Raw genomic sequence first — 21,998 nt, forward strand, 5'->3', positions numbered from 1 at the left:
CGTACGGAGAGGCGATGAGCAGAGGCGTACGGAGCGGCGATGAGCTGCGGCGTACGGAGTGGTGATGAGCTGAGGTGTACGGAGAGGCGATGAGCAGAGGCGTATGGAGCGGTGATGGGCTGCGGCGTACGGAGCGGTGATGGGCTGCGGCGTACGGAGCGGCGATGAGCAGAGGCGTATGGAGCGGCGATGAGCAGAGGCGTACGGAGCGGTGATGGACTGCGGCGTACGGAGCGGCGATGAGCAGAGGCGTACGGAGAGGCGATGAGCAGAGGCGTACGGAGCGGTGATGGACTGCGGCGTACGGAGCGGTGATGGGCTGCGGCGTACGGAGAGGCGATGGGCTGCGGCGTACGGAGCGGCGATGGGCTGCGGCGTACGGAGCGGCGATGAGCAGAGGCGTACGGAGTGGTGATGGGCAGAGGCGTACGGAGCGGTGATGGGCAGAGGCGTACGGAGCGAAGATGGGCAGAGGCGTACGGAGCGGTGATGGGCTGCGGCGTACGGAGCGGTGATGGGCTGCGGCGTACGGAGCGGTGATGAGCTGCGGCGTACGGAGCGGTGATGGGCAGAGGCGTACGGAGCGGTGATGGGCTGCGGCGTACGGAGCGGTGATGAGCTGCGGCGTACGGAGCGGTGATGGGCAGAGGCGTACGGAGCGGTGATGAGCAGAGGCGTACGGAGCGGCGATGAGCAGAGGCGTACGGAGCGGCGATGAGCAGAGGCGTACGGAGCGGCGATGAGCAGAGGCGTACGGAGAGGCGATGAGCAGAGGCGTACGGAGAGGCGATGAGCAGAGGCGTACGGAGCCGTGATGGGCTGCGGCGTACGGAGCGGCGATGGGCTGCGGCGTACGGAGCGGCGATGAGCAGAGGCGTACGGAGTGGTGATGAGCTGAGGTGTACGGAGAGGCGATGAGCAGAGGCGTACGGAGCGGCGATGAGCAGAGGCGTATGGAGAGGCGATGAGCAGAGGCGTATGGAGCGGTGATGGGCTGCGGCGTCGGAGCGGTGATGGGCTGCGGCGTACGGAGCGGCGATGAGCAGAGGCGTACGGAGCGGCGATGAGCAGAGGCGTACGGAGCGGTGATGAGCTGCGGCGTACGGAGAGGCGATGTGCAGAGGCGTACGGAGCGGTGATGAGCAGAGGCGTACGGAGCGGCGATGGGCTGCGGCGTACGGAGCGGTCATGGGCTGCGGCGTACGGAGCGGTGATGAGCTGCGGCGTACGGAGCGGTGATGGGCAGAGGCGTACGGAGCGGTGATGGGCTGCGGCGTACGGAGCGGTGATGAGCTGCGGCGTACGGAGCGGTGATGGGCAGAGGCGTACGGAGCGGTGATGAGCAGAGGCGTACGGAGCGGCGATGAGCAGAGGCGTACGGAGCGGCGATGAGCAGAGGCGTACGGAGAGGCGATGAGCAGAGGCGTACGGAGAGGCGATGAGCAGAGGCGTACGGAGCCGTGATGGGCTGCGGCGTACGGAGCGGCGATGGGCTGCGGCGTACGGAGCGGCGATGAGCAGAGGCGTACGGAGTGGTGATGAGCTGAGGTGTACGGAGAGGCGATGAGCAGAGGCGTACGGAGCGGCGATGAGCAGAGGCGTATGGAGAGGCGATGAGCAGAGGCGTATGGAGCGGTGATGGGCTGCGGCGTCGGAGCGGTGATGGGCTGCGGCGTACGGAGCGGCGATGAGCAGAGGCGTACGGAGCGGCGATGAGCAGAGGCGTACGGAGCGGTGATGAGCTGCGGCGTACGGAGAGGCGATGTGCAGAGGCGTACGGAGCGGTGATGAGCAGAGGCGTACGGAGCGGCGATGGGCTGCGGCGTACGGAGCGGTCATGGGCTGCGGCGTACGGAGCGGCGATGAGCAGAGGCGTATGGAGCGGCGATGGGCTGCGGCGTACGGAGCGGCGATGAGCAGAGGCGTACGGAGTGGTGATGAGCTGCGGTGTACGGAGAGGCGATGTGCAGAGGCGTACGGAGAGGCGATGAGCAGAGGCGTACGGAGCGGTGATGGGCTGCGGCGTACGGAGCGGTGATGGGCTGCGGCGTACGGAGCGGTGATGAGCAGAGGCGTATGGAGCGGCGATGGGCTGCGGCGTACGGAGCGGTGATGAGCAGAGGCGTACGGAGTGGTGATGAGCTGCGGTGTACGGAGAGGCGATGTGCAGAGGCGTACGGAGAGGCGATGAGCAGAGGCGTACGGAGCGGTGATGGGCTGCGGCGTACGGAGCGGTCATGGGCTGCGGCGTACGGAGCGGCGATGAGCAGAGGCGTATGGAGCGGCGATGGGCTGCGGCGTACGGAGCGGCGATGAGCAGAGGCGTACGGAGTGGTGATGAGCTGCGGTGTACGGAGAGGCGATGTGCAGAGGCGTACGGAGAGGCGATGAGCAGAGGCGTACGGAGCGGTGATGGGCTGCGGCGTACGGAGCGGTCATGGGCTGCGGCGTACGGAGCGGCGATGAGCAGAGGCGTATGGAGCGGCGATGGGCTGCGGCGTACGGAGCGGCGATGAGCAGAGGCGTACGGAGTGGTGATGAGCTGCGGTGTACGGAGAGGCGATGTGCAGAGGCGTACGGAGAGGCGATGAGCAGAGGCGTACGGAGCGGTGATGGGCTGCGGCGTACGGAGCGGTGATGGGCTGCGGCGTACGGAGCGGTGATGAGCAGAGGCGTACGGAGCGGTGATGGGCAGAGGCGTACGGAGCGGCGATGAGCAGAGGCGTACGGAGCGGCGATGAGCAGAGGCGTACGGAGCGGCGATGAGCAGAGGCGTACGGAGTGGTGATGGGCAGAGGCGTACGGAGCGGTGATGGGCAGAGGCGTACGGAGCGGTGATGGGCTGCGGCGTACGGAGCGGTGATGGGCTGCGGCGTACGGAGCGGTGATGAGCAGAGGCGTACGGAGCGGTGATGTGCAGAGGCGTACGGAGCGGTGATGTGCAGAGGCGTACGGAGCGGTGATGGGCTGCGGCGTACGGAGCGGCGATGAGCAGAGGCGTACGGAGTGGTGATGAGCTGAGGTGTACGGAGAGGCGATGAGCTGCGGCGTACGGAGCGTAGGCTGCAGTGTAGGCGCTGATGCCCTTTATTATTCTGGAAAAAGAAAAGTACACAGAGCGCCTCCCAGAGGGCGCCAGGGCTTATATACGCGGGGCTGTAAAGTGAAGAAACATGCAGTGCTGAGGAGAGAACACAGGCGGCGCTGCAGCCCCGCGCACTGCTCTCCAGCCTCCTGTCAGACAATGGTACGGTCCTCCAGTCACGTGGTGAGGCGCCCTGTGAAGGCAGGAAGTTCTGGGGAGAATGTGACTGCTGATCACGTGATGCTGTGCAGTGGTGGAGCAGCGCGGAGATTCCTTCGGGCTGTCAGTGTGTGCTGAGATGTGAGCGCGGACTTACCTGCAGCTTCCTCGTGAGTAGTTGCCTGTGTGTATGATAGTAATTATACATATAATATGTGTATGATATAATATTTGTGTGTGGTCTCAGGAATGTTGCAGGTTGTTCTGTGTAACTATCTGGAGTGTAATATTATGACTTTCTAGTGTCTGCCCCGTGCACAGTGGAATCCTGCAAATTGTCCTCAGGCTCGGCAGCTGTACTGTCAGGTGATCTTATGTGGTGTTAGGGTGGGCTAAACTCCTGTGTGGTTAGACCCTCCTCACATGGTGGGTGAGGTCAGGTCAGTGCCTCCGGGCTGACGGTCTCCTGTAGGGTCGCATACATCGGGGGTCAGTGCCTCCGGGCTGACGGTCTCCTGTAGGGTCGCATACATCGGGGGTCAGTGCCTCCGGGCTGACGGTCTCCTGTAGGGTCGCATACATCGGGGGTCAGTGCCTCCGGGCTGACGGTCTCCTGTAGGGTCGCATACATCGGGGGTCAGTGCCTCCGGGCTGACGGTCTCCTGTAGGGTCGCATACATCGGGGGTCAGTGCCTCCGGGCTGACGGTCTCCTGTAGGGTCGCATACATCGGGGGTCAGTGCCTCCGGGCTGACGGTCTCCTGTAGGGTCGCATACATCGGGGGTCAGTGCCTCCGGGCTGACGGTCTCCTGTAGGGTCGCATACATCGGGGGTCAGTGCCTCCGGGCTGACGGTCTCCTGTAGGGTCGCATACATCGGGGGTCAGTGCCTCCGGGCTGACGGTCTCCTGTAGGGTCGCATACATCGGGGTCACAATCAATGACAGAACAGCACAAGCTCCTGACCCAGATCAGTGTGTGACCTGTCAACTATGTGTAACCCGGGTTATGAACTGTAACCAGCAGATGACACTCAGGCTATTGCTGTAAGGGCTTGTTCACTAACCCGGATTGTCGGTCCAAATGCTGTCAGTGGGAAAGAAAAAAGGACCGTGCTCAGACCGTTATTAGACCGTTATTCGATGGGGCAGTGCAGATTTTTTTCAGTGACCGATTCTGCTTGTGAAATACATTGCAGCGTGCATTAGTGTCTTCTGTAAATCGGACGAGTCTCATTCATTCAAGTGTATGCTATACGGAGCCACAGTGTAGCCTTTGGTGTGGTTTTTTTTTTTTTTTTTTTTAAATGACTGGATTGCAATTCTGTACTGAAAATGATTAATAGCTGCGGCTGTAAAAAAAAATCTAATTGCACATGGATGACAAGAAAAATATCGTCCCACTTTTCTGGATGAAACGTTTTATATTCCCCACTTGTGTGACCCTAACCTTAGTGCAGTTTTGTTCCCTGCGGTAAGAATAGAGAAGTGAAGCTGTTTGACTGTGTATAACTTTATACCATGAGGATCCCGATAGTCAGCAGTCTTCGGATGTCTGCCAAGTTCACGGGTCATGTGCAGTTCTTATTCTGCGACATCAGTCTGTGACCCGATCAGCAGCCTCTTCACTAGAAACTGTTGTGGCCCCTTCCTAAGCTATGAAAGGGCTGCAGCGATTTCTAACCCAACCCATCTGTGCCTGGAGTACTAAAGTGAGCAAATGAGAGAGAAAATGTCCAGTGGTAACTGTAACTTACCTACAGATTTATTGAAATTGCTATGGGCAACAGACAATCAGCTTTGGGAAAATGGTAGCAGCTCTGAGACGGCAGGGAAGACATGGTTTCACTGTAGACAGTCTTGATAAATCTGCGCTTGTTGTTAAAGGGAACCTGCCATTAGATTCATTCTACCCGAACCATGGGCAGCGTGAAACAGAGCCTGGGTGCGGGATTGCTGCTCTGAATAGCTGTGATGTTTCAACATAAACGTATTTGGGGACTATAGGGAGAGACCTGGCTAGACCGCTGCAGCACCCGGCAAGCTTCTCTTTGCCTCACTCCAGTTGATTGACATGTCTTTCTCTATATACAGTGCCTTGAAATTGTATTTATAACCTGTAAATTTTTCCACATGACGCACAGAAACGTAAATGTATTTTATTGGGATTTTATGTGATGTATCAACACAAAATAGGAAGTATTTGTGAAGTGAAAACAAAATAAAACATGGTTTTCTAATTATTTTAAAAATATATATACGAAAATTGTGACGTGCATTTGTATTCAGCCCCCTGTAGTCTGAGGCTGTGTGCCCACTATGCGCTTTCCAAGCTTTTATGCTGCGGAAATTCCGCAGCATAAACGCTTGGTAATCCGCTCCCCATGGTCCCCAATGACAAGCCGCAATGTCAATGCCCATGCTACGGATTTTTCTGCAGCGTTTATGCTGCGCTCAAAAATCCACAGCATGTTCATTAATTTTGCGGACACGCAGCGTAATCGCCGCCATTGACTTGCATTGAGACGCATATAATCCGTGTCAGTACATTTGTACTCACGGATTATATGCGTTTCAATGTGCGGATGGTACCCAAGTCTGGAGGAGAGGAGACTCTCGTCTAGACCTGGGTACCATAGAAACTGTAAAAAAAAGAATTTAAAATAAAAAATAAAGTTTATACTCGCCTTCCGATGTCCTCCCGGTGTTTTGTCTGCTCCCTCCGATGTCTTCCACTGCTCGCGCTGTTGTACGACCTACCATGACGTCACTGAGTCATGTGACCCATCACATGGCTCAATGACGTCACCGCAGGTCCTTCACACCACCGCGAGCAGTGCAAGACACTGGACGGAGCAGACAAAACACCGGGAGGACATCGGAAGGTGAGTATAAACTTTATTTTTTTATTTTTTACCATTCTTATTCTTGTTTTTAACTAACTTGGTCACACTACTATAAATCCATGCCGGCTGCATGGATTTATATAGTGTGAACAAGTTGTCAAGCACTTTTCCAAGTGATACTAAAATCGCTTGGAAAAGCGCTTGATAACCCGCATGCAGAAATGCATGCAAACACGCTTCACAAACGCTTCTACCTGGCGGGAAAAATGCATGTAAAACCCGCATGCATTTTTCCTGCCAGGGAGAAGCGTAACAAATATGAAGCATTTCTGCATCGTGGGCACATAGCCTGATACCCCTAAATAAAATCCTGAGTGACCAACATAATTAGTAAATTGATTCCACCTGTGTGTAATTTATTCTCAGTATAACTACTGTTGTTCTGTGAATGCCTCAGAGGTTTGGATGAGAACATTAGGGATCAAATGGCATCATGGAAACAAAGGAACACACCAGACAGGTCAGGGGTAAAGTTGTGGAGAAGAGCAAAGAACGGTTAGGTTATTTAAAAAAAAAAAAAAAAAAAAAAAAAAAAAGCCAATCCATCATCCAAAAATGGAAGGCGTACGGCACAACTGCAAACCTATCAAGACATGGCTGTCTACCTAAACTGACATCTCAAGTAAGGAGAGAACTAGTTAGAGAAGCAGCTGAAAGGATCATGGTGACTCCGGAGGAGCTGCAGAGACCCACAGCTCAGCTGGGAGAATCCGTCCACAGGACAATTATTAGTCATTAGTCCATAAATCTGGCCTTTATGGAAGGGTGGCAAGGGGTGCTTTTTTTTTTTTGTTCTCTGTACCCTCATCTTGTTACAAATCCCTTGTTTGATATGACATGTTCTTGACAATAGCCCCATTTTGGCATCTGTACTTAATGTATTGTGGCCATAGGTCATTGTGCAATCACATCTTATCCATTTATCCATGGGATCTCCTCTGATGTGTGGACAGTTTACAATTTATTGGTCCTACCTTGGTGCATTATGCCATCCTGCACTACTCTCGTTTGTCCTTTTTTACTGCTTTTATATTTAATAAAATGTTTAGATTGTTTTGCAACATTTTGGCTGTTGTGTACACCTCTTTTTCATTTATTGATTATACAGCTTGTGTTTGTCACTTTCCAAGTGATGCTAAAATCGCTTGACAACCCGCATGCGAAATCGCATGTGAAAAACGCTTCACATCCGCATGTCCCTGACAGGAAACCGCATGTACAATCCACATGCGTTTTTTCTGCCAGGGAGATGCAGAAACGCTCAGGAAAAATTCTGAGCATTTCTGCATCGTGGGCACTTAACCCAATGGTATGTTTCTGGGTCTAGTTAATCAAAGATAGCCCGTGAAGGTTCTTTTTGTTGCAAAATTAGATAAATGTGTTATTGTGAATGATTGGATGTGAGACCAAAAAGTTTGGATACTTGGGCCCCTGCCAGCTTTTTAACATATATATTTATTTTGAAATCTCAGTGTTGCATCTATTTTTCACTTTCAGTGCTGTGTATACTGTGATCATGAAGGCAGAGGAGACAAACTGTCTCTGCCGCCTCCAATGGGAGTAAAATGTCTGTTCTGACATCTTAAGACTTTGGGCGGGCGGCAAAAAGTTAAGGGGTAGTCATGAACAAAGTACATTTTAATTTAATAGATCTTGGAATAAGAGAGATTTCTACAATTGGATCTGTTTAAGAAAAAAAAAAAAAAAAAAGTTCCTGTGCTTAAATAATATTTTATAAATGTGCCCCTGCTATGTACTGTGTAATGGCTGGACAAATATTCAAAAAGTACATCATATGTGAACATGGCTGGGAATCACAAAGCCCATAGAGTTCCCCCACATTAATAAAGAGAATCATGGGGAGGTGGAATACTCCTAAACAATGTATACAAGAAAACAAACCATGGAGTAACCATAAACCACCAAATAGAACAACACATTTTATTAGAATTACATTAAAAAGATATGCATAACATGTTAAAATGAGGTCTCCTACAGGAGGAATAATGAGGGAACACATGTTCCATATTTATTCTATGGAGAAAAGGACCAATAAAGTATAAACAGGTTGGTTAAATACAAAGTTCAAACTATTTATTTTACTAGAGTATAGCCACCAACCATGTTAATGTAACCAATCCTGTAATGTCTCAATATGACCAGTCAGTCAACTGAAATCCCACCACACAAAGTTGTAAGTATATCCCAGTATGGAAGGGGCAAGGTAGAAGTAGGGGTCTATTGACACCATTACCAATGGTGCGCAGAAACAGATGTGCCCCACGCTACCCCTGTATAATGTCGGGCACTGTATGAGTCACTTATGATAAGTGAGTATGCAGATGACACAGTAGATGCTTGCAGCTGCTGCTTTCTGGGGTACCATATTTTTCTGCCTGTTTTATCACAGGAGTGAGTGTCTCTGTTGCATCTCCAGCCCTCTGATCTCATTCTAAATCAGATTGACACAAGATTAGCTCCTACATTACTGACTTGATTTATGATGACCTTCGAGGACTGGAGATGCATCAAACACTGACAACTGTGGTAAAACAGTGAGGGAAATGTGTTGCCTTAGGAAGCAGCAGCTGCGATAACCCTTTTTTTTTTTTTTCTTTTTTTTTTTTTTTTGTCTGTATACTCTCTTATCATGAATGTGGTATGTGCTGACCATGAACTGGAGCAGCTCTGCATAAAATTCTCAGCACAGGACCCTTTTTATATATTTTTTTTTTCTTTAACCTATACAATTGTGAAACTTATTACAAAATCAATTGATTAAAATGTACCATACTTTGTTTACAGGACAATCCCCTTTTAAATCAAAGCATGGCTAACTTACTGTCTGCTGATGAAAGACTTTTACCCAATGTCATCTTTAAGGGCTGTCGGTCCTATTTATTTTCTTGACAGTTAGTACTGGACCTGTGGTGGGTGAATTTTCAGAAGCAGCTCTTTTTGGTAGTGTGACTCAGCAACAATGATAGTGGCCACATGCTCTAGTAGAGTAGTAGCAGCTTTAGCAATGTACCATATTTTTCGGACTATAAGATGCACCAGACAATAAGACCACCTAGGTTTTAGAGGAGGAAAATAGAAAAAAAAAAATGAAGCAAGAAATGTTGTCATGATGCTCTTTTATGGGGAAGGAGGTCGGCTGCTTACACTGTTAAAGGGGTAGTGTCCTCCATCCTGGTATGTATGGCCCCCTCATCCCCATCACGCTGCACACAAAATAAATAAATAAATAAAGGATTCTACATGCCTTCCTTCCCTCTGCTCCAGTTCTATGTCCCGTTCTGCTACCAGCAGCTGATCTCACTGTATGAGCTTCTCATGACGTGACTGCCATGTGCCCTCACACGGTGAGATGAGCTGCTGGAAGATTCATTGTTCTCCATGCCAGGACTATGGGTGTGTTGAGTGGTGACTTCATTCGCCTTAATAGCAGGCACACACACTAGCTGCAGCCGTGGCTCCTGCAGTGGCTGGACAATCACGTGTGCCCTCTATTAAAGAACATGAATATTCACTACTCTCCGCCCATTGGAGTGGGGAGTAGTGAATATTCATGCTCTTTAATAGCGGGCACACGTGACCGCCAAGCAACTGCAGGAGTCGCGGCTGTTGCTGACTCTGTGCTATTAAAGGCAAATGAATATTCAGTGCTCTGCACGCCCATGGGTGTGGGGAGTAGTGAATATTCATTTTCTTTAGCAGTGGGCACAGTGTTAGTTAGAGTAGGCGGCTGCTGCCTTCTGTGGCCGCTCCTCCGCTGCCACAACCCCCACCATCCACAGCAACAGTATAATAAATATGGTACATTCAAACTATAAGATGCACCCCCTCCCCCCAATTTCCTCTAAAATTTTGGAGGAAAAAAAGTGCGTCTTATAGGCCGAAAAATCAGGGCGTCGGAGTCGTGGCGTCGGTGTCCATTTTCATCGAATGGGAATCAGTCGGTATAAAATGGACCGACTCCTAAAATATACTATATAATAAATTGGCTACAGTATCAGGGCTGTGGAGTCGGTAAGCCAAACCTCCGACTCCTCAATTTCCATGACTTCGACTCCACGACTCCCTCATACATGGCTCATGTTTAAGTGATAAATTTACTGTAGCACAGATTCATCTCAGCTAAAAGTCTAGACCCTTAGATCAGGAATAGGACAGACCTTTCATAACTTTCCCAAATTCTTATGAAAAAATATTCCCCACAAACTGCATTGAACTACTGTACCCAATCTAATATATATAATCGTCTTATCCCGTCTGTCTGTCCAGGAAATCCAGCGTCGCTGATTGGCCGCGGCCGGGCCAATCAGCGACGCGGGATTTCCGAACAAGATGGCAGCCGTTAGCTGCTCATCTGCCCCATGGAGGTCATCTCCCAGCTGCTCGCAGCATAAGTACTCCGACCGGCGGCGCCGCTGACCTCCATGCTGCTACCGTCGGGAGATCAGCGGCTCTAGCCGCTGATCTCCCGACGGCAAGTGTGAAGGGAGGACCGGGGAGCGGCGCTGCCGGTCGGGATACTTCTGTTGCTCGCAGCCGGGAGATGACCGGCACTAGCCAGTCATCTCCCGGTTTCTCGCAGCGGAAGTACCCGCACAGGCAGCGCCGCTCCCCTTTCCTCACTAAGAAGGCTCGCTGATTGGTCGCGGCCACGACCAATCAGCGATATTGGCACCAAATTTAAACACGCTCTCCGGCCAATTGGCACCGGATTTAAAATAAGTACGCCACCGTCGGGAAATAGCAGGGCTGACTCCGCCCATGTGACACCAACTGCCCATGACGGACTGAACATGTTTTGTCAGTCAGTGTGTGATGTACTTCTGTCACGTTTAAGGAATACGTTCTGTCAGTCACAGTGCGACATAGTTCAGTCACGTTTACTAAACACGTTCTGCCAGTCAGAGTGCTGAACAGTTATTTCTTTACTGCACGTTATCACGATTTAAGCTTCCTGTCTTCAATGGATCGTAAGCGAAAATACGCCATTTAGGATGACAGAAAAGCAGCAAGGAAACAACAACGTTGAGAGCAATAGACACCACAACAAACTGCTGCCACAAAAGACCAGAATGCGGAATCTCACAGAAAACGTCGGCAACAGGAGACACCACAACACACTGCCACCAGACAAGCCCAGGATTCAGAATCTCACAGACAACGTCGGGAACGTGACCCCCGGCTGCAGCTGGCTCTTGCTTCCGCTTATGTCACGACTATTTGCGACTGCAGCCAGGGGGTCTCCTGTTTCGCGTTCCACGGTGAGTGATGGGCGGTGTTATCCCCCATCCGTTACACCTGGCATCCACCGCACGCGCATTCATTGACAGAGCGCGCGGTGGATGCTGGGTGTGACACGATGGGGGATAACACCGCCCACAGCCCGTCATTCACCATGGTACGTGGAACAGGAGACCCTTGGCTGCAGCCGCAAATAGTCGTGATATAAGCGGAAGCAAGAGCCGGCTGCAGCCGGAGGAATTACGTGCTGGCTGTGCGTGGTCAGCGATGTTGTCACAAGCAGTATTGACAACATGACGTAATTAAAAAATTCATTAGGGGCCCCGGGGGGATACATTGGGGGGTTAATTTAAAGTAGTACACAACCCATTTAAACATTGCTTCGCTGATTAGTCGCGCCCGGTCGGCCGCATACATATTCTAGGATACCCGATGCGTTAGAATCGGTCCACCATCTAGTTTATTATATATTTTAGGAGTTGGAGTATGTCCATTTTATACCGACTCCACCAAAATGGACACAGACTCCACAGCCCTGTACAGTAGTTCCAATGCAGTCTGTGGGGAATTTTTTTTTTCACAATAATTTGGGAAAGTTATGAAATATCCTATAAATATCTGTCCTATTTCTGATCTAAGAGTCTAGACTTTTAGCTGAGATGAATCTGTGCTGCACTAATATCACTTAAACATGAGCCATGTATGAGGGAGTCGGAGTTCAGTTGGAATCGGTGTCATGGAAATTGAGGAGTCTGAGTCGGAGGTTTGGCTTACCGACTCCACAGCCCTGCGAAAAATACGGTATACAGTTTATAGTAAGACTCTCAGATTTTTTTAAATAAGAAAACCCTTCAGGAAGACTTCTAGTCTGTCTGTGTGTTTTCTTCATGTATGCTTTTATGTTTTGCAGGTAATGCTGACATGTACTATCCGGACTATGTATAATAAGAAGCTGCTAGTATACAAGTAGAAGGCACATACACGACTCGTTCTTCCTGGAAGATGGCTGCTCACGGTGATCTCTTGGCTGCCCTGAGCAGTTTAGACTTTGATTTGGACTATTCATCATGGAACACCCGCCTGACTCTGATAGCGGCAGGATTTTTATTTTACGTAGGCATTTTTGCATTTAGTCACCTTGCATCTATTATGCTTTTTGCCACTTATAGATCACTACCTGCCAAAGAGAAGGTATTTTGGAGCCTTGCGGCTACAAGGGCAGTATTCGGAGTCCAGTGTATTGTGGCTGGCCTAAATGCACTACTAATTGACCCAGTTCTCGCTGCTGATAAGATCATGGGTCAGCAGGGCTGGGCTGCTTTTACCATCTTGATAGCAGTTGGGTTCTTTCTATTTGAAAACCTTGCTCTTCACACATCTAATTTTGTGTTCTGGACATTTGACCTCTTTTTGGCTGTCCACCACTTTTTTGCTTTTATAGGATATTCTGGTGCTGTCATCTGTAGCACAGTGGGACATTATATGCCCATGGTCACGTTATTATTAGAGATGAGTACTCCATTCACCTGTATTTCATGGATGCTGCTAAAGGTAAGAATACTGTTGGATTTAAGGTTTTTTTTCCATAAACAGAAAATGTTCACCTATCTACAGGGCATGTCGAATGGCTAGGATCCCAAGTGATCATAATGGAGATTTCCGAATCCCCATGCATGACCATGAGAGTTTGTGCAAATCAACTGGCAGGAGCAGTCAGTCGGCCACGTCAGCAATCTAGGGCCGCTGGACAAGAGTCCTGTGAACCACCTCGTAGCTGCCAGCATCCCGGGATTTTCTTTTAATTGCTTGGCACAACGTCACATGTATATTATACTATGATGTTGCAGCAGGCCGGCTAATCAAGAGTATCTAGGGATGCTGTCAGGTAAGAGGGGTTTCTCAGGTAGGTCTCCCATCCAGTGCCCATAGATTACGGATATGGCCAATTGAACTGGGTCCTGCACATTGATTTTCACCAGTTCTAATGACCACTGTAGTATCCACTAGAGCGGTCAGTTAGAGACATCCGTCAGTATTGGCTAAATAATCTGTATTACTGTTCTAAATGAGCATTAAAATCATGGATAATAAAAAGCAAGAGACAATACAGAAGAACAGCCACCAGAGGGCGCCAAGGTACAGATCAGTCACAAAATACTGTTCTAGAAGCCTGATACAAATACGACTAAACAGAGTAAATGCACAATGCTCAACTGCATGTTGGGGTAAACTAAGCTGGCAAAATGTGTCACAAAATATTAGCTACACGGTTTAGCTCTAACAAATCCATATACAATGATTGAATTAAGTAATATGCCACTTAGATATATGTAATTACTGTAGAATAAACTGATACAGAAGTGAGTGGGCCACTGACATCACGTACAGGAGTTACTGGTGGCCTGCATCTATCTTATGATAAAGTCCTAGTGAATAGGACAGGTACGCGATATCTACTGCTCACACATGGGATCCAGCAGTTATCTGTAGATGTGACGTCACTGGCCCCGATCTCCTCCCAATATAGAAGTGAGTGGAGCTGGCGGAGCTCCTTCAACACTAACGATGTCCTTGTAAGGTTGAAGGGAGTCTTTTAACACAGAATTACTGTTCAAACCAAGTCCAGGCACTCTGTGCACCCTTGGTGTAGCCAAACATCCCACCACCTCTTCTATGATTGTCCACTCTTCTATAGAGTAGGTGGGAAGTTGAACTTAAATGTTTAGCCACACCAAGGGTGCACGGAGCACCTGTACTTGGTTTGAACAGTCATTCTGTGCTGACAGTCCCTTAAGTGCAGAAACACTTAAATGCAGATTCTATAGTCAGTAGAAGACTCACACAAAGATACAGAGGGCTAAATATACTAGGTATTCTATGTGAGACCCTGAATGGAGAAACTCCTCCACGTGCAATTTGTACTGCTTTTTTTTTTTTTTTTTTTTTTTTTTTCTTCCACAGTGAGTGGAGCAATATCACTTCGTACACACAGGGGACTTAAGATTTCTCATTCTCGTTCCATTTTAGCTTTGACAAACAAAAGTAGTGTAGTCAGCAAATATAAAATCAATTTATTATAATTTTTGCTCGTTCTCCCTTGTTAACCAACAGACAGTCGGAGATGTTGCAAATGATTCATGTGATTGCAAGATCAGACCACACACAGTTTGTTTGTGGTCTATCACAATCGAGAAACATAACCTGCGAGCATTTATGATATTTGCATTCGAGCAAAAAAAAAAAAACTGACGTGCACAAATCTTTAAAATTATTTAGTGGAATTGCTGTAATAGGAATACTCTATTGTTGTAAAGCAGGGATGTCAAACTTGAAACACACAGAGGGTCAAAATGAAAAACTTGGACAAAGTTGCTAGCCAACAAGTATACAATATAATGGGCCCCACATAGTCCTCCGTGCAGAATAACTGGGCCCCCTCATAGTCCTCCGTGCAGAATAACTGGGCCCCCTCATAGTCCTCCGTGCAGAATAACTGGGCCCCCTCATAGTCCTCCGTGCAGAATAACTGGGCCCCCTCATAGTCCTCCGTGCAGAATAACTGGGCCCCCTCATAGTCCTCCGTGCAGAATAACTGGGCCCCCTCATAGTCCTCCGTGCAGAATAACTGGGCCCCCTCATAGTCCTCCGTGCAGAATAACTGGGCCCCCTCATAGTCCTCCGTGCAGAATAACGGGCCCACATAAGGATGGATGGCGGTTCTGGTGTCGAGGGCCAAATATAACCACCCTGCGGGCCAGATTTGGCCCACGGGCCACAGTTTGACATTTATATTGCACAGTGTACATCCTGAGTAGCAGTCACCATATGGCTATAGTCTTTCTGGCTAATTTTGCATTCATTTTCCTATCTATTTATTTTTTTCTCTTCTAGGCGGGTTGGTCACAGACCTTATTTTGGAAGGTGAATCAGTGGGTTATGATTCACATGTTTCATTGCCGTATGGTCCTTACCTATCACTTGTGGTGGGTATCTCTTTCCAACTGGGATCGCCTGGTGAGATCTGTGACCGTGCTATACCTAGCTTTCTTCTTCATTGGACTCACTTTGGTTACACTCCTACTAAACCCATATTGGACCTATAAGAAAACCCAACAGCTGCTGACACCTGTTGACTGGAACTTTAAATCAACATCCAAAAAATCTTCAAGGGCTAGAAATGGCGGAAACAACATAAAGAAGAATGAATAGTGCATTAAGATGGCCACAGCTATTGCTCCCTGGAAAGATTAAATAGAACAGTGTTTTCTTCTGGACAGAACTATCCTTTGAGCAGGTCCGATAAGGAGTACAGATTACCTTTTGTTTACATGCGTTTTTTTTCATATCCTTTAAAGTTATGTAAAAAAAAAAAAAAAAATTGTGCATAGACACAAAATGATAGATTTGACTATGGAAAACCGAGACTTGCAATCGTGGTTGCATAGTATGTGCTTTGAGTTAATCTATACTATATAGGATACTTTCTGCAGCACAGTTACCTCATTCTTTTCCCTCACATGTTTATGGGAAAAAAACTTTCTACGAGGCTGAGATATAGCACTTAAGAGTTATTTTTGCTTTTCCTCTGAATAATAATGCTACAAAAGTTCCAACAAAAATAACAAGTGACAGTCGGGGCAGACATAGAAAAAAATATCAAGCAAAGTAACGTGACCATGATGAGGTTTTATTTTTTTTCTTATTCAGAAAAAGGGGTATATCATATTGCTATATAATATATTTCTTCTGTGTTTTTTTTAGTGATATGGGAACATGTTAATCTAATTTAATGGTGTTTGTTCAGCAGCTTTTTCCAATGTAACACTGTCGTGCAGGAGTATTGCTTGATGTTTGGGGTCTTTAGGAAATACCCGCTCAGTGTTGTAAAGCTTGCACAAAAGCAAAGTGAATCCTACTCTTACAGCTCTGACACCACTGCCCTAGTTTGTACATATGAATGGTAAAATGGTGCACACACAACCCTATTTCATTTCTTAGCCATTTTAGGATTGTCCCCTAACAAGTCAATCAGGTATCCTGCTGCGAGGACCACTAAAATCAGATGGAAATATCGGGGGGATGGCACAAAGTTTTTCTCCTGTACTTCTGTCTTTTTTGGGGCATAAAAGTATTTATATCAACCCTACCAAAGGGGAAATGGTGCAGTTCCCAATGAAATTAATTGGCTGTGTAATGTACAGAAATGCCTGACCCTTCAGAGTTATTCTAACTTTTCAGTTTAGAGAAATTAGTTGAAGAATTAAATTTATGTCTATTTTCCCCAAATCACTAGCGAAAGCAAACCACTCCACTTATGTAAATCATGAGCGGTTCTGCTGTTCATCTTCTGTTATGGCGATTAGAGACGTGTGCTCCTCCATTCTCTGCGTTAGGCAAATACATATAGTGTTACAGGTTTATACAGGCCGGGTATCGGCTTTAGATTGCAATTCTTGAACTGTATTATATCCTGATAATTTGGCTGGCGAGTTATTTATGAATATGCCAAACCTTTTATAAAGGGAGATTCACATGGAAAGTGTTAACTATAGTATAACTCTATATTCTGTTTATCATCTAAAATGTTAATGGTCACTATATTAGAGACCTACATCCACTCAAATACGCTCTATACCAAAGCTGGGCAAACTGTGGCCATGGGGGCACATTCATCCATTTGACTGTTCCTATCTGGCTTTTGGACCGAGGCAGCTGCTACAGGATTGGAAAAAGTTGCCTTATAGCAGATAGTGGTCACTGTGGGATCTGCAACTTAGTACTTGTGAGTGTAAACTGGAGGCCATTATACTGTGCGCGGGGCAGTGGAGGCATCATGCTGTGGGGGAAGGGGAGCAAGGTCCATCTGCATATATAATTTCAAGACATAATAATAACACAAGCAGAATGATTTTCTAAAAAGCAATAACTACATGGGTTTGATTAGGTGCTACTGGTCAGACTGCATGTTACAACCCTGTCGTAACACACAGTAGTAGTAGTAGCAGTGAGTCCACATACTTGATTCTGCTGAATATTGAGCGATCAATAATATTGAGTAGAATTAAATTTAGCCCATTGGTTCAGCCTTCCACAACAGTCACTAAGATCAAGAGAACCTTTCACTAGTTTGAACATGTATGAAGGTGTATTCCAAGATCTTATCCCAATATGTAGTAGGTGTAATAATAATAATATTAGCAAATGCCTCTAATTAGAAATGTAGTATGGTTCTTCTGATTTGCTATGTCTCTTTCCTCATGTGCAGGCATTGCAGGACCTTAGCTATCCATGGTTACGACCACTGATCTAGTGACGGTTAGCTAGTTCCTAGTGGTCTTAACCATGAATACCTAAGGTCCTGCACATAAGGAAAGGGACATAGTTTTTCTGATTCGCTATGCTACATTTCTAATTGGAGGTATTTGCTAATATTATTATTATTACACCTACTACATATTCGGATAGGAGCTTGGAGATGGGAATACCCCTTTAACTGACCACGTCATAAAATAGTTGCTGCAGAGCTAAGTAAAGTGTTATTTTTTTTTTCCATTTCTTTTCTTCGTTACAGAGGTATTTAGGTTATAGTCCAACTGGGTGTTACCAGAGACTTGTCACTGGGGGCGTGTACTTCTTACCCTGTATGAGGTTAACCAATCATAAGCCAGCAGCATCATGCAAGGGAGAAAAGAATTGCCCTCATTTCCTCACTGATTTCTGCAGTTGTGTAGAGATACAGCAGAGCTGAGTTATGTATAATTACAAACCTTTCCAGATTTCATCTCATGGCAGTCTGTGTGGAGGAAGATGAGATCTGGAAGGGTTTGTAATGATGGATAACTCTGGTCTACTGTATCTGTACACAGCTGCAGAGATCGGTGAAAAGAGGAGGGAATGTTCTCTTTTCCCATGACGTTTCCGGCTTACGATTGGTCAACCTCATAGAGGGCAAGAAGTGCATGTCCCCAGAGACAAATTTCTGGTAGGACCCAGATGTCTTGCCTTTCTGTTTCCATTAGACAACAATTGTTTCTATTTACGGGATCCCTTTTTATTGAGATTTTTATATATCAACCCTACTTTGTATGAGAAAACTCTTCAAGGTGGCAGTTATTTGATATGGTGGCTCTGGCTAGTCTAGTACTGATGAGTGTGCCTCATTGAAGTCACTCAGATTGTGAAAATCACAATGGGAAGATTGAACAATGAACACTGGTCCATGGAACCTGATAGATTTTATGCTGCCCTATGGAACGTTTGTTTGATTTCCATAGCGGAAAGCTCCAATCATGATGGCTAGGTATCTGTAATCAAGTGGCCATTTGGTATAGATTGAGTAGTGTGGCATTTGGTGGGTTAGGCTCGAGCGGACTTCACATGATTGTATTACATGGTAAATAAACAAAAAAGCAGCCTCACCGTGTCCTATTTATATAACTCAATCCGTCTTACAATGTTGTGGGTCTCCAACCAGTAGCCGTGACTTACGACTTCACATAAGAAAATAATTTTGGTGAGTCCCATGATTGTATTACATGGTTGCCTATTCACTTGATTGGATATCCTTTAGTACTTTATTTCCTCTTCAGAATCGGTTGAGCTTACGGTGAACTGATTGTTGGTACTTCTATGTGTTTTTTAAAAATAAAATTAACACAATTTGCCCTAATAGTTCAACCCCTTTTAAAATATAATGTATTTTGGTTTAGCATAGACATTACAGAAATTGATTAGCAGAGGCATAGATTATACTGTAAGTATCAAAACGTCTTCATTAAGGCAAGAGTTTTGGACATCCCTTAAACAATGAAATAAAAATCAGTTTTATTTTAGCAGAGTCTGAAGAATTAAGCCTTGGATATTTTTAGAATTGAAAACAGAAGTGTGAATAATTTGTATTCATTTTGTTGATCAGTGTCATCACTAAGTATGTCAAGATGTTCACTATACCCCTTTTTTCCATATTTCGTATTGACATTATGTGAGAGCCATTTGTTTTAAAACATTTTCCACTCATTTTGAAAAGCTTACACTGTGTAGACAGATTCATGGAAAAAAAAGCAATACTTAAAGGGTTTGTGCACTGTTTGGACGTCCGCCTTCTCATTCCTAATGTTTGGCCCCATTAAAATAAAAACACACACTCCCCTCCTGCGCTGTTCCAGCGGTGTCGACACTCTCGCGTTCCCTGTGCTCATGTGAGGTTATGTCAAGCGATGTCCTGCGCCCAATCTGCACTGGCATCACTGTCCACGCCTTCGGACAAATCAAACATCAAGAAGTCACATTGCAGCCGAAACTCACTTACTGTTAATGTTCAATGCGCCCAAAAATGTGCAGATTGGGCGCAGGACTTGCTTGACATAACCTCACATGAGCATAGGGAACGCAAGGGCCGACACCGCTGGAACAGCATTCGCACCGGAGGGGTGTATATACCATATATATTTGTGTATAAGCCAACCTTTTCAGCACATTTTTTTTATGCTGAAAAAGCCCCCCTCGCCTTATACTCAAGTATATACTTACATTCCGGCTGTGGAAGGTGGTGGGGGTGGTTGCGGCGGCAGAGCAACGGGCACAGGCAGTAGCGATAGCTGGCTGCTGCAGCTACCATGTGTGCTTGCTGCTAAAGAAAATATTTACTCTTCTCCACGCACATAGGAATGGAGAGGAGTGAATATTCATTTTCTTTAATAGCGCGCTCAGTATCAGTCGCAGCCGCCGGCATCCTGCTGCAGCTTAACGATCCTGTATGCCCGCTATTAGCGAGTATAAATATTCACTTTTCTCCACTCCCATGGGCATGGAGAGGAGTGAATATTCATTCTCTTTAATAGCTGGCACAGAGGAACGCTGCGGCCGCTGCTGACATTAAGCCACTCCTCTCCACACCCATAGTCCCGGAGAGGAGTGAATATCCCCGCAGTTCACCTCAGTGTATGAGGGCACATGGCAGTGACATCATGTACTGCTCAGATGCTGAGATCAGCTGCTGGCAGAACTGGACACAGCGCTGGAGCAGAGGGAAGGAAGGTGAGTAGAAGTGTTTATTTTTTCATGTGTACAGTGATTGGGGGGGGGGGGGGCATGCGTACCAACCAGGATTGAAGGATAGGGAGGGGCATGCGTACCAACCAGGATTGAGGGATGGGGAGGGGCTTGCATACCAACCAAGATTGGGGAGGGGCTTGCATACCAACCAGGATGGGGGGGGGGGGGAGGGGGCATGCATACCAACCAGGATTGGGGGGGGGGGGGGGGCATGCATACCAACCAGGATTGGAGATGAATAGGCAATGCTTACCAAGATGAGGAAATTTACCAATAGCTGGTGCATTTCCCACCCTAGGCTTATACTCGAGTCAGTAAGTTTTCCCAGATTTTTGTGGTAAAATTAGGTGCCTCGGCTTATATTCGGGTTGGCTTATACTCAAATATATGGTAGGTGTTTTTTTTCTTTTATTATTTTAACTGGGCCAAACATAAGGCATGAGGAGGGGGTCTCCAAGTAGTGGACAATCTTTTAACACTAGAATCTCATTCCGCTCAGATACTCTCCATTGGGGCCGGAAGAGATGACCATCCATCCACCAGTCACCTGACTGCTGAGGCCACTGATTGGTTGCAGTGTCATAACTGGCAGTTGGAACATCATCACTTCTGGTACAGATAGGGAGCAGCTGGAGCTGCGAGAGATTCTAATGCTTGTTTCATAAGAATCTTTTACACTTTTTTTTTTTTTTTTTTTTTTTTACTTTACAAAGAGCAGAAAATCTCTTATTTTATCCTTAATTTTCATGTCAGTGTTTTGAACATTTGCTGCCTAGGTATTAAAACAGTATCAGTGTCTGAGAGTTCTCAATTTTTATGTAACGCCAACTTATTCTGCTACACTTTACAATTGGATAAGTGACTAATTTAAGTGGAATTATAGGTGCAGCATAACGGCTACATATTAATTTTGGTCAGGGGACCCGGCATTTTCATATTGGCATGGGGAGTACAGATTAAGCCGAGTGAACTTATTATCTAGCAAGTATTTAAGGCAACTCGGCAGTGATTGTGACCCTGTTCAGGTGGTGTATGGACTGTAGTTTTGTGACACATGCCTCCTTTAAAAGAAATCTGTCACCAAGATTTAGACACTTAATCTGAGAGCAGCATGATGAGGGACAGAGACCCTGATTGCAATGATGTCACTTACTGGGCTGCTTGCTGTGATTTTGATAAAATCACTGTTTTATCAGCAGGGAATTATCACTAGTGAACTATTAAACCTGATGCTAGGTAGTCCAACCACACTTTCTGCCTATGCACAATGGACACAAAGCTGTCAGTGGTGGGGGCTGGGCTACACAGCTCAAAGATCAGAGAACTTAGATCAACAGCAGATAAAACACTGATTTTATCAAACTGCAGCGAGCAGCCTAGTAAGTGACTCATTGCTAGAATAATGGTCTCTGCCCCTATATAATACTGCTGATAGATGTGGTAGCAAAAACCTAATGATAGGCTTCTGTAAAGGAATCTTTTTTTTTTTTTTTTTTAACACCTTCTCGCCAAATTTAATCTTCCTGAACAGATCAAA

General features: G+C 46.8%; 1 protein-coding gene across 1 annotated transcript; it reads left to right on the forward strand.

Annotated features, from left to right (window-relative positions):
- The first annotated feature begins 2,949 nt into the window (after positions 1 to 2,949).
- On the forward strand, positions 2,950 to 20,511 carry LOC141259422 (protein CLN8-like). The gene is made up of 3 exons (XM_073675378.1): positions 2,950 to 3,414; positions 12,318 to 12,958; positions 15,299 to 20,511. Exons 2-3 carry the CDS (start codon positions 12,410 to 12,412, stop codon positions 15,614 to 15,616), a joined length of 867 nt encoding a protein of 288 aa, XP_073531479.1. The 5' UTR covers positions 2,950 to 3,414; positions 12,318 to 12,409; the 3' UTR covers positions 15,617 to 20,511.
- The last annotated feature ends 1,487 nt before the right edge of the window (positions 20,512 to 21,998 follow it).

Source organism: Phyllobates terribilis, unplaced genomic scaffold (assembly GCF_046119375.1).
Source record: "Phyllobates terribilis strain yellow unplaced genomic scaffold, ASM4611937v1 Scaffold_3__8_contigs__length_932513732, whole genome shotgun sequence".
Lineage (NCBI taxonomy): Eukaryota > Metazoa > Chordata > Amphibia > Anura > Dendrobatidae > Phyllobates > Phyllobates terribilis.

Bases quoted from the DNA above. Each gene is read 5' to 3' on its own strand.
- LOC141259422 (XM_073675378.1), top strand. From the start codon at position 12,410: ATGGCTGCTCACGGTGATCTCTTGGCTGCCCTGAGCAGTTTAGACTTT. The intron at 12,959-15,298 runs GTAAGAATACTG...TTTCTCTTCTAG, and splicing joins TTTCATGGATGCTGCTAAAG to GCGGGTTGGTCACAGACCTT.